General features: G+C 43.9%; 3 protein-coding genes across 6 annotated transcripts in view; all 3 read right to left on the reverse strand.

The window, feature by feature from the left end:
* The window catches only part of LOC129632424 (NACHT, LRR and PYD domains-containing protein 2-like), a 241,784-nt gene that overhangs the window by 136,338 nt on the left and 88,586 nt on the right, over positions 1–16,860 (reverse strand). The window lies entirely within an intron of this gene.
* The window catches only part of LOC129630755 (leukocyte immunoglobulin-like receptor subfamily A member 6), a 39,419-nt gene that overhangs the window by 13,251 nt on the left and 9,308 nt on the right, over positions 1–16,860 (reverse strand). The window contains exons 7-8 of the mRNA XM_055551248.1: positions 7,353–7,637; positions 5,025–5,312 (exon numbers count right to left, since the gene is read on the reverse strand). Coding sequence (XP_055407223.1) covers positions 5,025–5,312; positions 7,353–7,637 — 573 coding nt within the window. The remainder of the gene's footprint in view (positions 1–5,024; positions 5,313–7,352; positions 7,638–16,860) is intronic.
* Positions 1,408–12,606, reverse strand: FCAR (Fc alpha receptor). The gene is made up of 5 exons (XM_055554057.1): positions 12,573–12,606; positions 11,669–11,704; positions 7,353–7,637; positions 5,025–5,312; positions 1,408–1,637 (listed from the first exon to the last, which is right to left on the reverse strand). The coding sequence occupies exons 1-5, from the start codon at positions 12,604–12,606 to the stop codon at positions 1,408–1,410; spliced, it is 873 nt and encodes a 290-aa protein (XP_055410032.1).

The following is a 16,860-nucleotide window of genomic DNA, read 5'->3' on the forward strand; positions in this document are numbered from 1 at the left end:
CAATGGGCTGCCTTTCTGGGTGGCTGACGTCCTCTGCCAGTGTTCAGAAGTTGTTTTGTAGAATTTATTTAGATGAATTTGTGGGGGAGAAAGTGGTCTCCCCATCTTATTCCTCCGTGAACTTAGGACCCCTCTAATCCTTCTCAATGCTTGAAAAATCCCAACTGTATTGAGATATAATTGACATACCTATACATTTACCATCTAAAGTGTATAATTCTATGTTTTTTAATTATATCTCCACAGTCACTCAACCATCACCACAATCTAATTTCAGAACTTAAAAAACCCCCAACCCCCCAAAAAACCCTATTACCCACTATCACTCACTGTACAATACCCTGTCTCTCTCTCAGCATTGGAAAACCACTAACCTACTTTCAGTTTCTATAGACCACAAAGAACTTTTAAAAAATTGTGGTAAGATGTACATGACCCAAAATGTACCATTTTAACCATTTTTTAAAAGTTTTTTCATTATTATGGTAACCACCCCCCCACATACATGAAATACAATATCTTAACCATTTTTAAGTGTACAGTTCAGTTGTGTGAAGTACATTTTCATTGGTGTGAAGTACATTTTCATTGTTGTGAAGCAAATTTATAGAACTTTCTCATCTTGTAAAACTGAAACTCTATACCTCCAAAGGAGAGTTGCTATTTACTGAGCATAGAGTTTCATTTTAGCCATTTTAAGTGTACATTTCAGTGGCATTCTGGACATTCATATCATCATGCAACCAACATGACCGTCTATCTCCAGGACTTTTTCATCTTCCCAAACAGAAGCTCTGTATCCACACATTTTATCATTATTCAAATTATATGATTTCTGAACCTCTGTTTGCTCATGTGATATAATTGGTTATCACACGACTGACTGAATTAGAATTGATTAAATTCAAATTCGTAGGGTTACAGTGTGTGCGTGTGTGTGCCAAGTCGTGTCTGAGTTTTTGCGACCCCACAGACTGCAGCCCTCCAGGCTCCTCTGTCCTTGGGATTTCCTGGGCAAGAATCCTGGGGTGGGTTTCCATGCCTTCCTCCAGGAGATCTTCCCAACCCTGGGGTGGAACCTGCGTCTCCTGCATTGGCAGGTGGATTCTTTACCCACCAAGCCACGTGGGAAGCCCAAAAGTCTATAGAGGGAGGGTGAAAAACAGCAAGGAGAACTGAGAATGCTTTTCATTATTTTTTATCACAGAAAATGAGTTCAGCCAAGATGATACTGAGAATGTTCTCAACTATGTCTGGAAAGGTGGAATGCAAATATATCAGATGTATATAAGAAAATACCATTTGATTGGTTTGAAAGGGGATCCAAGCTTCTTCATACCTCCGTCTCCCTTGTGCTCTCCAAGCAGCTGCATAGGACTCTGCAGATGCTGGCACTTCTAAGAAGCATCAGCTCCAGGAGTCTTCCTGGTGGTCCTTAGGAGTTAGTCCAAAGGTCCATTCTGTCTGACTTTTCTGCCAACTCCAGCTCAGGTCAGGCAGATCTTGCTGGTCTTCCTGGTGTGGAAGCTGAGGGCCCAGTCGATTTTCAGCCAGGATGGCCAAGAGGGCTAGAAGGACCAGCCCCGCCACACCCATCCGAATCCAGTTCTCTGTTGTGTGATCTTGGCTAGTGGTATCTAGAGATGTCATTAGAAGGAAATGAATGATCGCTGGTCACATTTCATCCCCTCCCGACCAAGAGCCCTGGGAAGGGGGCTCATTTCCCTAGTTTGTGGGTTTGCTGGGACCCCCTCCTCAGGCAATGCATGCATTTGTGAGCGCCATACTTCATCTTGGGCTTCCCTGATGGCTCAGTGGGTAAAGAATCCACCTGCAATGCAGGAGACACAGGAGATGTGGGTTTGATCCCTGGGTCAGGAAGATCCCTGGAGAAGGAAATGGCAACCCACTCTAGTATTCTTGCCTGGAAAACCCCATGAACAGAGGAGCCTGGTGGGCTATAGTTCATGGGGTTGCAAAGAGTCAGACACGACTAAGCACGCAGGCACCACACGGCACTGCTAAGCTGGTTACCACTGTGTGTGAGTCTCTATACATCACTTTAAACCTGAGTCCAAAGCTGGTATCTTGTACCAGCTGAGTCCCCAGAGGTATCTTGTAAACGGGGGAGGAGGTGGTTATGAAGATGTTCTGTTTGCTTGTCATCCCCTCCCCACGTGGCAGTTTCACTGAATATCTAATCATATCCTCGAAACATCTTCATAGATCCAGAGCCCCAAACTCTCTCCTCTACATAGTCTCACCCCACGGAACAGTATGTGTTCCTTTCTCATACAGTGATGGGTATCTGGGAAGCAAGTAGGAAAAAAAATTTAGACAAACCTAGGGAAAATTTGGGACTTTCCTGGCAGTCCAGAGATTATGACTGAGCACTTCCACTGCAGCAGACATGGGTTCAATCCTGGTCAAGGAACTAGGATCTCTGAATGCCATGTGGTGTGATAAAAACACAAAAAACTTAGGGAAGCTAAATGTGACCTTGGTTCACTGGTGTGTGGCCTTTCACTAGTTATTTCTATTCATTGTACCTTTAAAAAATTTATCCACTTGTTTTATGGACCTCACGGGCTCAAGGATGTAATAAAATATTGTGAAATTACAATGCTCAGAAATCCTAGTAACTCTCTTCTGTTAAAACATAGAAATCAGTTCCAAGTGGATTTGGGCAAGTGGATTCTTTACCATCTGAGCCACCAGGGAAGCCGAAGAATACTGGAGTGGGTAGCCTATCCCTTCTCCAGGGGATCTTCCTGACCCAGGAATCAAACTGGGGTCTCCTGCATTGCAGGTGGATTCTTTTTTTTTTTTTTTTATATAAATTTATTTATTTTATTTTTTAATTTTATTTTATTTTTAAACTTTACATAATTGTATTAGTTTTGCCAAATATCAAAATGAATCCACCACAGGTATACATGTGTTCCCCATCCTGAACCCTCCTCCCTCCTCCCTCCCCATTCCATCCCTCTGGGTCGTCCCAGTGCACCAGCCCCAAGCATCCAGTATCGTGCATCGAACCTGGACTGGCGACTCGTTTCATACATGATGTTTTACATGTTTCAATGTCATTCTCCCAAATCTTCCCACCCTCTCCCTCTCCCACAGAGTCCATAAGACTGTTCTATACATCAGTGTCTCTTTTGCTGTCTCGTACACAGGGTTATTGTTACCATCTTTCTAAATTCCATATATATATGTGTTAGTATACTGTATTGGTGTTTTTCTTTCTGGCTTACTTCACTCTGTATAATAGGCTCCAGTTTCATCCACCTCATTAGAACTGATTCAAATGTATTCTTTTTAATGGCTGAGTAATACTCCATTGTGTGTATGTACCACAGCTTTCTTATCCATTCATCTGCTGATGGACATCTAGGTTGCTTCCATGACCTAGCTATTATAAACAGTGCTGCGATGAACATTGGGGTACATGTGTCTCTTGGAGGCTAATTACTTTACAATATTGTATTGGTTTTGCCATACATCAACATGTGCAGGTGGATTCTTTATCAGGTGAGCTACCAGGGAATCCCTGGAATTCAACATGAATTCCTAATTGCAAAGTGCAAAATATTTCAAGTCTGGGAAGATAATATAAGAAAGGATCATCCTGACATTGGGATAGGAGGTGATTTCTAAAACAAGATACAGTGACTGTCTACATTAAAGGAAAACACTAATAAATTCAGCCTTCCTCCACAGGTGCCCAGTTGACCCTGTATCCTTAGTTGAAAAGACCATTTGGCCACAGGAGCTTATAAGGCTATGACTACTACATTCGCTTAGCTTGTAGAATGACTGGACAAGACAAATGTGAGAGACAAATGTGGTCATCCCACTCAGTCACTAGCAGTTGCTTTCCTCTGCTATAACTCATGTTTGCTCCCTCTGGGCAGAGTGATGCATGCAAACAATATAAAAATGAAGCTCTTTTTGAATTTTTTTGTTACACCTCATTGTGGCTTATGGGATCTTAGTTCCCCAACCTGGGATGAAACCCAGGTCCACAGTAATAAAAGCCTTGAGTCTTTATATATATATATACAATTTTATTTATTTATTTATCTTTGGCTATGTTGGGTCTTCCTTGCTGCTTGGTCTTTTTCTTGTTGGGGTGAGTGGGGGCTACTCTCTAGCTATGGTTCTCGGGCTTCTCATTATGGTGGCTTCTCTCATTGTGGAGCACAGGCTCAGTAATTCTGGCGCAGGCTCTTTGTTGCTTCAAGGCATGTGGGATCTTCCCAGATCAGGGATGAAACCCATATCTCCTGCATTGCCAGGCAGATATTTTACCACTGAGCCAGAAGGGAAGTGTCCCCCCCCTTTTTTTTCTTAAATATTTGCTTATTTATTTGGCTGTACTGTGTCTGTAGTTGTAGCATGTGAGATCTTCAGTTGCAGCATGTGGAATCTAGTTCCCTGATCAGGAATTGAACCCAGGGCCCCTGCATTGGGAGCTCGGAGTCTTAGCCACTGGACTACCAGGGAGGTCCCAAAGCCCCGAGTCTTAATCCCTGGAGCACCAGTGAGTTTCCCTAAATGAAGCTCTTGATAGAGTTTTTTAGAGTCTTCCTGATGAGTGATTAAGTTACCAGTCAACCTCTCTGAGTGGCTTCTATACTAGAGGTTAATGTCAGGATTCCCCATTATGACTAAGCATGTGATGAAAGAAAGTGAGTTCATCATAGGTTGTGTCTGGTATCTGCTGACTCAACGACACCCCTAAAGATGATTCTGAGTGTGGGCCTCTCCTTTCTTAACAGGCCATGTGTCTTTAAGGACACTGGGGAGCTCAGGGACACGCTGTGAAAGTCACATGTCACATGGGTGAGAAGGCCTTCTCTCTCTGTGGTCCTCTGAGCCACAAGTCTCTCCTGCCCCGTTCTTCTTTCTCGGTGCCTCTCTGTTCTCCTGCCTGATGCCAAGGCCCTGGACAGCCGGCTAGAGCCTTGAGGAGGAGGACAGAAGTCTCTGGCAGTGGGGGTGGGGTGGGGTGCCCTTACCTGTGACCACCAGCTCCAGGGCATTGCTGGGGGCTGACCATACATAGGGGTGGCCGCTGTGCCAGCCGTAGCACGTGTAGACTCCTGCGAAGCTGAGGTTCACAGGACCCAGAGTGAAGTCCCCTTGGAGTCTCGCATCTCGGTGCCATGACAGGGTGGCCCCCCCTGGCCTGCTCAGTGAAAATCTGTCAAATGACATGTATGCTGAACTGCACTGGAAGGAAATATTCTCCCCTGGCATCACCACATGGCCCCCATCGGTGGAGAGAAAGGGTTTGTTGTACAAGCCTGGAAGAGAAGAGAGTGAGTTGTTGGCAAGATTTCTGTCTTTCCCTGTTTCCCCGCCACTCATTTTGGGTCCATGGTAAGAGAAGGGCAGAAGCTCATGTTTTCCTGATGCAAAGGAACGGGAGGTGGTAAGATTCCATTTCACCACTACAGGACCCATGTGCACGTGCTCAGTCATGTCCAACTCTTTGTGACCCTAAGGACTGTAGCCCCCCAGACTCCTCTGTCCATGGGACTATCAAGGCAACAACACCAGAGTGGATTGCCATACCTTCCTCCAGGGGTTTTCCCCGACCCAGGGATCGAACCCACATCTCCTGGGTCTCCTGCATTGCAGGCGGATTCTTTACCACTGAGCCATCTGGGGAGCCCCCTGCAGGGCCTGTCCTCTGTCCCAAATTCTTGTAGATGGAGCTGAGTGAACAAGCAGATGAGCAGCTATCTTCCAGGGACAGTGATATAGTCTCTAAAGCCAGACGGGCCACATGGATCTGTTCCCAGCTCCAATCTGTGGGTTTCCTCCCTAGACCGCTGAGCAATTCTGAGACACCAGCTGGGCGTCCCACAAGTCACCTCAATTCTGACACTTTCTACCTGGCAGTAACGTCGGATCCTGTGGTTTGGGGCTCTGGGTTAACAGCTCAGTCCTACAAGTCCCTCCCACTTCAGAGCCCATCAGAAGTCCAGGTTGTCACCTGTGCTTCTGACTGAGCAGCAATAAGTCGGAAGTTGTTGGGTCACAGTTCCCGTGTTCAATTCATTTGTTAGACTGGCAGACAGAACTCAGGGAGCCAGCTTGCTTACTAGATTACAGGCTTATGAAAGCATGTGTCAGGAACAGCCAGAGGGGAGAACTGGAAGAGTACAGGACTTTATTTCCTAGGTGAGACTGATTAATTATTTCATCATTGGCCATTGGTGATGGATTCAACCTTCTGCCTCTCTGCCTACCCTGGAGGTCAGGTAGGGGTGGGGCAGGGCTGAGTATTCTAACCCACCTTTTACTTGGTTGGTTCTCCTGAAAACCAGCTCATATCCTTAGGTGCTTTCCGAAAGTCACCTTATTTACATAAAATCAGGTGTGGTTGAAAGGGATTTCTTATGAAAATGAAGATATTTTAATTGTTCACTGCTTAGAGAATCCCAGGAGCTTTCTCTGGTGGTTCTGATAGTAAGGAATCCATCTGCCAATGAAGGAGACCAGGGTTCGATCCCTGGGCTGGAAAGATCCCCTGGAGGAGGAAATGGCAACCCACTCCAGTATTCTTGGTTGGGAAAACCCATGGGCAAAGGAACCCAGCGATTTTTATTTTGGCAGGTCAGAAATTAATTCTGTTATTTCATAAGACTTTGCAGGTTATTACATTCAACAGTTACACCTGACACACCTGTAAAGTTCTCCAGCACTGTGGGTTTCATTTTCATTTTCTGTATCAGAATCAATCACTAAGGTTTTTTTTTTTTTTTTTTTTGTCTTTTTGCTGATCTAATATTCACCTTGTCTGAATCAGAACTTTATGCTGAAGAACTATCATCTTCTGAGATGCTAGTATATGTGTTGCTCGGACAAACAGAGAAAGTAACTGCAAAAAATGCACTGAAAAATTATTCACTCAAAATTTCTCGATGCATCATTTTTGAAAATTTTACAGTAATAAACTTGCATTTATAATATACACAAGGTTAGAACAAAAACCTAATGGAGCAAAATGTGAATGATAATGTCAATCATAAGTTGTGGAGTGAATCCTTGATAAATTCTAACCTCTAACAACTTTGCACCAGTGATGTTAATTGTATCATTCTCTAAAAATGTGTTGAGACATCTGCAGTCAATAAGGTTTGGGTAACAAAAGACCTATTAATAAGCCTTTGATCAACAATGTTAAGAATAGGGGAAACTGGGTGCAAGGTATATGGGCACTGTCTGTTTCATCACCTTAATTTCCCTGGAAATTTGAGACTGTTCTAAAAATAACACTTCTGAAAAACTAAGAAAGGAAAAAGACTGGAGGGTTGGAGACCTGCACACAGCCTCACCTGTCACCACAAGCTCCAGGGCTTCACTAGGCGCTGACCAGCGATGTTCTCTCTTGTATCGGCACTGATAGCGCCCTGCGGTATTTGTATCCATGTGGTTAATGATGAACTCCGCCACCTCCTGAAATCCCAACTTCTTCTCCACCTGTTTGTAGGTGAGGTTTTCCAGGATCTCCAGTTGGTACAGATAAGACTCAAGGGTTCCCTGGCACAAGATCTTCACTGACCCATTCCAGGGAATCACAGAACTGGGCATAGCAGATATGATAGGAATGGGAAAGTTCTCTAAAAGGAAACAGGGCCTAGACTCAGTTGGCCTGCCATGAAGAAACCATACTTCTTTCTTTTTCTGTGGGGGGAAGAACTAAATGAAGGGTGTGACAGACTTATAGCTCCTTCCTTAAAATTTTTTTGGGGTAATTTCTAATTGTGGCAAAAATGAAATGTGTTATATAAAGATTAAATTTATCATTTAAGCCATTTCTAAGTATACAGCTAAGTGGCCTTAATTACACTCACTATATATGTGTGTGTATATCTATGTATCTATCTAGATAGACAGATACAGGTATAGGTATGCTGCTGCTGCTGCTAAGTTGCTTCAGTTGTGTCCAACTCTGTGCGACCCCATAGATGGCAGCCCACCAGGCTCCCCTGTCCCTGGGATTCTCAAGGCAAGAACACTGGAGTGGGTTGCCATTTCCTTCTCCAATGCATAAGAGTGAAAAGTGAAAGTGAAGTTGTTCAGTCATGTCCGACTCTCAGCGACCCCATGGACTGTAGCCCACCAGGCTCCTCCATCCATGGGATTTTCCAGGCAAGAGTACTGGAGTGGGGTGCCATTGCCTTCTCCGGTATAGGTATAGATATGGATAGATAGATGTGGAGTATTTTTTTAAAAGTCTTTATTGAATTTTTTACAATATGGCTTCTGTTTTATGTTTTGGTTTTTTGGTCACAAGGCATGTGGGATCTTAACTCCCAGACCAGGGATCCAACTTGTATCCCCTGCATTGGAAAGTGAAGTCTTAACCACCAGGCCATGGGGGAAGGCCCTATACTCACCATATTGTGCATCTATTTCCAGGACTTTCTCGGGATTCCAAACAAAACCCCTATAACCACTAAGCAATAACTCTTCACTCTCTCTTTTCTTAGGCCCTTGTCATTTCTAATTGACTTTCTGTCTCTATGAATTTTCCTATTCTAGATACCTTGTATCAGTGGAATAACACAGTATTTGCCTTTCTGTGTCTGGAGTTTTTTTTATTTAGTGCAATGTCATCAAGATTCATCTATGTTGTAGCATGTATCAGAATATGTTTCCTTTTTATGGCTGAATAATATTCCACTGTGCATATAGACTACATTTTGCTTATACATTCATGTCAATGGACATTTGAGTTTTTTCCACCTTCTGGCTATTGTGAATAAAGTTGCTATGAACATGGAGGTACAAATATCTTTAGAATCTCTTGTTTTGGTTTCTCTTGTTACATGTATAGAAGTGGAATTGCTGGATTGGGCATTTAGGTTACTGAGGAACTGAAAGATTTTTTGAGGAACAAAATTCCTTCCTTTATATATATATATGTATATATATATTTATTTATCAAGGTTAAATTTATATAACATAAACTTAACCATGTTGAAAGTATACAATTCAGTGGAATTTAGTACATTCACAATCTTGTGCAATCATCATCTCTGTCTATTCCATTTTCATTGCCCTCAAAGCAGACCCCATACACATTAATTCTACCCTCTTCCCTGATGGCTCAGACAGTAAAGAATCTGCCTGCAATATGGGAGACCTGGGTTCAGTCCCTGGGTCAGGAAGATCCCCTGGAGAAGGAAATGGCAACCCACTCCAGTATTCTTGCCTGAGAAATCCCATGGGCAGAGGAGCCTGGTGGGCTACAGTCCATGGGGTCACAAATAGTCACACACGACTGAGCAACTAAGAATGCTGGAGAGTGCCCGCTAGTCTGCCAGGCGGTTTGCTTGGTGTTTTGTTGCCATGGTAACCCTTATCCACATGCAATTCTGCTTTTCACCCTAATGTGAGGGTGCTGAAGCTTGGAGTAACCATGCCAGTTGCTCAAGACCACAAACTGAAGAGTGCTCCAACCTGGTTTGGAAACTAAGACTATCTTACCCCAGATTCTCTGCTCTTTCCTCACCATATAGGGAGAGCTGTCTTCTAAAGCAGTTAGAGAAGCCAAACAAATAAATAACTTTTTAAAAGAAGGTAATAAATCAAGGGATCAAATTGCCAACATCCGCTGGATCATCAAAAAAGCGAGAGAGTTCCAGAAAAACATCTATTTCTGCTTTATTGACTATGCCAAAGCCTTTAACTGTGTGGATCACAATAAACTGTGGAAAATTCTGAAAGAGATGGGCATACCAGACCACCTGACCTGCCTCTTGAGAAACCTGTATGCAGGTCAGGAAGCAACAGTTAGAACTGGACATGGAACAACAGACTGGTTCCAAATAGGAAAAGGAGTACGTCAGGGCTGTATATTGTCACCCTGCTTATTTAACTTATATGCAAAGTACATCATGAGAAAAGCTGGGCTGGAGGAAGCACTAGCTGGAATCAAGATTGCTGGGAGAAATATCAATAACCTCAGATATGCAGATGACACCACCCTATTGGCAGAAAGTGAAGAAGAACTAAAGAGCCTCTTGATGAAAGTGAAAGAGGAGAGTGAAAAAGTTGGCTTAAAGCTCAACATTCAGAAAACGAAGATCACGGCATCTGGTCCCATCACTTCATGGCAAATAGATGGTGAAACAGTGGAAACAGTGGCTGACTATATTTTTTTGAGTGCCAAAATCACTTCTGATGGTGACTGAAACCTGAAATTAAAAGACGCTTACTCCTTGGAAGGAAAGTTATGACCAAACTAGACAGCATATTAAAAAGCAGAGATATTACTTTGCCAACCAACGTCCATCTAGTCAAGGTTATGGTTTTTCCAGTGGTCATGTATGGATGTGAGAGTTGGACTGTGAAGAAAGCTGAGCACCGAAGAATTGATGCTTTTGAACTGTGGTGCTGGAGAAGACTCTTGAGAGTCCCTTGGACTGCAAGGAGATCCAACCAGTCCATTCTAAAGGAGATCAGTCCTGGGTGTTCATTGGAGGGACTGATGTTGAAGCTGAAACTCCAATACTTTGGCCATCTGATGCGAAGAGCTGACTCATTTGAAAAGACCCTGATGCTGGGAAAGATTGAGGGCAGGAGGAGAAGGGGACGACAGAGGATGAGATGGTTGGATGGCATCACTGACTCAATGGATGTGGGTTTGGGTGGACTCCGGTAGTTGGTGATGGACAGGGAGGCCTGGCATGCTGCCATTCATGGGGTGGCAAAGAGTCAGACATGACTGAGCGACTGAACTGAACTGAACTGAACTGAATGAATCAAGGAAAGTGGAGACTGGGTCCTACAGACTTCAGAGACTTTTTTTCCTCGTGTTCACCACCATCATCATCAGAGGTATCTCTAGTGCTGAGCCACCTGAGAAGCCCATCACAGATAAAACACTTACCATGTACATAATTCACATGCCTTATCTCGATTAATCCCCAAATTTTATCACAATGATCCCATCCTCCCATGATCCAATCTTCTTTCATTGTTATTTTTAATTTCTCTTTTGAAAGTGAAAGTGTTAGCTTCTCAGTCACATTGGACTCTTTGCAACCCCATGGACTGTAGCCCACCAGTCTCCTCTATCCATGGGATTTTCCAGTCAAGAATACTGGAGTGGTGTAGCCATTCCCTTCTCCAGGGGATCTTCCCGACCCAAGGGTCCAACCCAGGTCTCCTGTATTGCATGCAGATTCTTTACCATCTAAGTCACCTTTATAGACAAAGAAATTGGTTCTGAGAATTGAAGCCACTTACATAAAGTTCTCTAAGGCAGTGTCCCTTTAAGTGAAGAAATGTGGATGGACTGCGGAGAATTAAGATTGTGAGAACATTTGATGTAGGAAGAATGTTGGGCAATGGAAGGTGGTTCCTGACTTCCTCATCCCTGCCATTGTGAACATTCAGTAAAACACACATCTTGGATGGACAGCCAGCCTACTGGAGGCAAAGGCTAAATCCTGGTCTGAGCATGAATTTGAGGGGTCCAAAGATTCCAAAGTGAGGTAGAAGTTGTGCAAAAGGAACGCAGCAGAGACAGTGATCAACAGAACAGGAAATACATTGGAATCCCTTTGAGCTTCAGACTTTTCTATCCCAGAGTTGCCGTGAGGATGCAAGGGGATTGGAGGAGACTTAGAGAAACACTTACCATCCTGTGCCTGAATCTTCTGGCCAAGACAGAGCACTGGAAGAAAGACATTCATGAAAACTCCACCCATCAATTTCCAACCTTTATTATAAATTACTAAATAGAAATACTCTCACTGGAAAACACCCTGATGTTGGGAAAGATTGAGGGCAAGAGGAGAAGGGGGAAACAGAGTATGAGATGGTTGGATGACATCACTGACTCAATGGGCATGAGTTTAAGCAAGCTCTGGGAGATAACAAAGGACAGGGAAGCCTGGCGTGCTGCAGTCCATGGGGTTTCAAAGAGTCAGACATGACTGAGCGACTGAACAACAACAACAACATAAAGACATACAGGTACCATTTGTTCTCTTCAACAGCAAAAAAGGCTCATCTTTTAGTTTTATCTTCCAGGTTCCAGCCCCTCAGGCTCTCATCTTCAGGAACTCTGGAACCATTGTGGACTGCCAGACAGCATGGCATGGGCTGAATGAACCCGGCAAGGCCAACTTGACAACCGGACCACTGAGCCTTACAAGCCAGCATGGGCTTGGGCAGACACATATCTGGGCAAAGACCATCTCTCCACTCAGGAGAGCAGAGTCTTCTTGGCAGTCACTGAAATCACTGAGTTCTTATGTTAAGAGAAAGTGAAAATGTTAGTCGCTCAGTAATATCCGACTCTTTGCCACCCTATGGACTGTAGCCCACCAGACTCCTCTGTCTATGCAATTCTCCAGGCAATAATACTGGAGTGGGTTGCCATTCCCTTCTCCAGGGGAACTCCCCAACCCAAGGATTGAACCCGGGTCTCCTGCACTGCAGGCAGATTGTTTACTGTCTGAGTCACCAGTTAAGAGAGACCTTGACTATTTTGGATCCCCCCATCTTCCCCTCTAACCCAACTGCATTTGGGGGCTCACCGAGACAGAAGAGGGTGATGTCTCTGGGGGCCATGGTTCTGCACGGCCAGCCTCAGCCTATGTAGCCTCTTGACAGAGAACATCAACAGATGACAGAGTCTCATGAGACGGTGAGACCCACAGGAAGTATGAACTCAGAGGTCCTCGTCAGAGAATTTCTACATTTATTGCCCCAGAGGAATGGTTCCTTCCCAAAGAACTTCATTCTGGCGGGGAGGGGGGGGGCCTGAGATAGAGTCTAAGAGGAGATCAACCTTCCTGTTTATGTTTCAGATGAGAAGTGAGCATTTTCTTCCACCAGTGTTGAACAGGGCTCAAATCCTCCTTCAGACAAGATCCCACATCCCAGGGGAAGGGCTGGGGACAGAAAATTATTAGATGGGTGCCATACAGACAGAGCTTTTCCTTCGTTGATCCATCAGTCCAAAGCCATGTGGCCTTGATAGCTATGAATCCACATAACCTCCACGGAATTCATGGACCAAATATATCCGTTTGGTCTTGATCAGGCAGGCAGTGTACTCTTATGTTGGGAATTATCTCAATGGTGGCATGTAGAGGAATGTTTTTTTCATTCATGTCTAAAGAATGATCCTCCTATAATTATATCTAAACCTGTAATCTATGAATAGATGATGGATTGATAGAGAGTATAGATTAGATAGATAGATAGTCAGGTAAGTGGTAGACAGACAGACAAACAGATGGATAGATAAATTTGGCTATAGACACCTACGTGGCTATCACTAGTTCTTCAAGTATAAGAAGTCAAATATTTCACATCAAACTTTCTACTGGCTATCTCATTTTCATTGCAAGACATCACCCTTTGTCTTCAACTTTATTGAGGTGTCATTGACATAACATCATGTGAGTTTAAGGTGCACAGCAGGTTGACTTGATACACTTCCTTGCTGCACAGTGATGTTCATTGTGGCATTAGCTAACAGATCCGCTGGCTTGCGTAATTACCATTTCCTTTTCTCTGTTTTTAAAATATTATTTTTTTTGTGTGTGGTGAGAACATTAAGATTTACTCTCTCAGCAACTTTAAAAAGATTTATCTATTTATTGAAGAGCTGCACCAGGTCTTTGTTGTGGTGTGTGGAATCTTTCTAGTTGTGGTGTGTGAACTCCTAGTCACAGCATGTGGGGTCTAGTTGTCTGATCAGGGATCAAACCTGGGCCCCCTGCATTGGGAGCTCAGAGTCTTAGCCACTGGACCATCAGGGAAGTTCCTCTCAGCAACTTTTAAGTATAGAACACAATACCATTAATTATTCTCACCTTGCTATACATTGCTGTTGTTTAGTTGCTCAGTCGTGTCTGACTCTTTTGCAACCCCATGGACTGTAGCTGGCCAGGTTCCTCTATCCACGGGGATTCTCCAGGCAAGAATACTGGAGTGGGTTGCCATTTCCTTCTCCAGGGGATCTTCCCAACTCGGAGATTGAATATGCATCTCCTGCTTGGCAGGTGGATTCTTTATCACTGAGCCATGCACTGACATCAGAGATACAGACAGAGAATAACCAGTTAGGGTCTTTCCTCTCTTGCATTAAAAAAAATTATTTTTATTTTTTGGCTGTGTCACTTCTTAGTTGCCGCACATGGAATCTTTTCTTGTGGATCACAGGCTCTAAAGCTCCAGCTCAGTAGTTGTGGTGTGTGGGGCCCAGTGGCATTGGAAGGCACTCTTCACCACTGGACCACCAGGGAAATCCCCTCTGTTGCATTTTTTAAAGGTAATTTATCCCTGATTAGAGTATGTGTCTGAAGCTGGTTGTGTGCTAGAGAGTACTCTTCACCTGGGAGTGAGCCTGGCATGGGTTCCTGAAAATCAAGTTGAAACTTAGAGTTTTGAGAAGTGTTTAAAGATGCTTTTCTTGGTATATTTTGATATTTATACCAAAGAATAAAGGGAAGTATGACTTAAGATGTATATATCTTAAGATATATATTTTATATATGATATATGTGTATGTGTATATTTCCATGTATGTGTTCCTCTCACAAATATGAATATATATACAGTCCAACTCTAGTCAAAGCTATGGTTTTTCCAGTAGTCATGTATAGATGTGAGAGTCTGACTATAAAGAAAGCTGAGCATCAAAGAATTGATGCTTTTGAACTGTGGTATTGGAGAAGACTCTTGAGAGCACCTTGGACTGCAAGGAGATCCAAGCAGTCCATCGAAGAACTGACTGATTTGAGAAGACCCTGATGCTGGGAAAGATTGAAGGTATGAGGAGAAGCGGACAACAGAGGATGAGATGGTTGGATGGCATCACCGACTTGATGGACATGAGTTTTGAGTAAACTCTGGGAGTTGGTGATGGACAGGGAGGCTTGGCAAGCTGCTGTCTGTGGGGTCACAAAAGGTCAGACATGACTGAGCGACTGAACTGAACAGTCCAACTCAGTGACTAAACAACAGCAACATATGTATATGTATATATATGCATGCACATCTATCTGTCTATCCATTCATCTAATAAAATATGACTTTGGGGACTTCCTGGTGGTCCAGTGACTATGACCCTGCACTCTCAATGCAGGGGTTGCCAAGGTTCAATCCCTGGTCAGGGAACTGGATCCCACATGCCAAAACTAAGATCCCTCATGAGCAATGAAGACCTGGTGCAGTCAAACAAACAAACAAACAAATATATTTTAAAAAACAAACAAGAAAATCATGGCTTTGTCATTGTAAAAAATGAGCCTATGCCAGAATATGCTCCATGTTGCAGGGGGTCATGGCGCAATGAACAGCTGGTTCTATAATACTGAGAAAGGCACAGACATTACATCCTAGACAAGGGCTTCTCAACCTCAGTACTCCTGACATCTGGGGCTAGACAATGATTCTCTCTTGGGGGTGGTGGGCAGTCCTTGCATTGAGGGTGCTGAGCAGCACCCCTGCCTTTACCCACAGGCACCCCAGCAGCCTCCCTCACGGTCATGACAAGCAAAAACCATCTCCAGATACCGATGAATGGCCCCTAGTGGGCGACGTTGCCCCAGCTGAGAACCATTGTCTGTGGTGTCTGCTGACATGTACAGGCTGAAGAACCAGAGACATCACAAACCTCTGTGCACCCCGCGGCATCCCACGTCCCTTTCTTGGGACATGTTATAAGGTTCTACAGGACATGGACACAAAGATCAGCCCAGGGGAAGCTCCCTAGAATGTATTTCCAGGCACAAATCCCCAAAGAATTCCTTTAATCTGATGTGACCCAGAGTCTGAACAACCAAGTACCCCCCCACCCCCCACCAACACACACACATACTCAGAAACAAACCCAGCCTAGACACACTTCTCTTTCCTTCCAGCTCCTGCAGGAGCCCCCTGCTGCTCTGACAACAATGAGGACCTTGCGGTTTGGAGAAAGAAATTACCTTGTCATACTTATTCATAACGCTGTCAGCAATGCACATGGAAATTTAACTTCCCTCCAAAACTCATGTCTTTTTCTTTTTTTTCATAACCCATTGGTTAATATGTTTGAAGGACTTAAAAATCTCCTAAACTCTGATGCCTTAATTTCTTGTATTCTTCTGTTCTTCCAGCATCATCCAGATGCAGCTACCCCTTCATACTGGAGCTCCTTGTTTTGAGCCTTGGGGATAATTATCAGTAATGAATAGAGACACAGGGTCCACTGGGCCCCCTACAATGCACCCCAAGGTGGTGACTGTGAATGCGGTGAGAGTCACACCCCACACTGGCCGGGCCAGCAAGGCCCTTTCCGGCAGTCAGGGGTCTCTCATCTGAGGATGCCCAGGCCTGCCTGTGCATAACCTCTCAGATCCCAGTAGACATGCGTAGATCTATCTGGCGGATAGACATGAATTTGAGCAAACTCCAGGAGATAGTGGAGGACAGAGGAACATGGCATGCTGGCGTCCATAGGGTTGCAAAGAGTCAGACACGACTGAGAGGCTGAATGACAACAATTCCAGAAGATTCTAACAGGACAAAAGAGTACATGAAATTAAGACATCAGAGTTTGGGAGACTCATCAGGACTGGGCGTACAGTTGTGACATGTTCATACAGTGGATTCTTACATAGGAGGGAAAAGAAAAAATAGACTCACATGTAAAGGTATGATTATATCTCAAACATACAATGCTGAATGAAAACATCTGCTCATGAAAGTACAGATTATATAATTTTATGCAATGAAAATTCAATAACAACAGGGAAGGGAGATGAAAGATAAATAGATAGATAGATAGATGGATATGTGGACAGTTGCTCAGTCATGTCCGACTCTTTG

The sequence above is a fragment of the Bubalus kerabau genome, chromosome 17 (assembly GCF_029407905.1).
Source record: "Bubalus kerabau isolate K-KA32 ecotype Philippines breed swamp buffalo chromosome 17, PCC_UOA_SB_1v2, whole genome shotgun sequence".
NCBI lineage: Eukaryota > Metazoa > Chordata > Mammalia > Artiodactyla > Bovidae > Bubalus > Bubalus kerabau.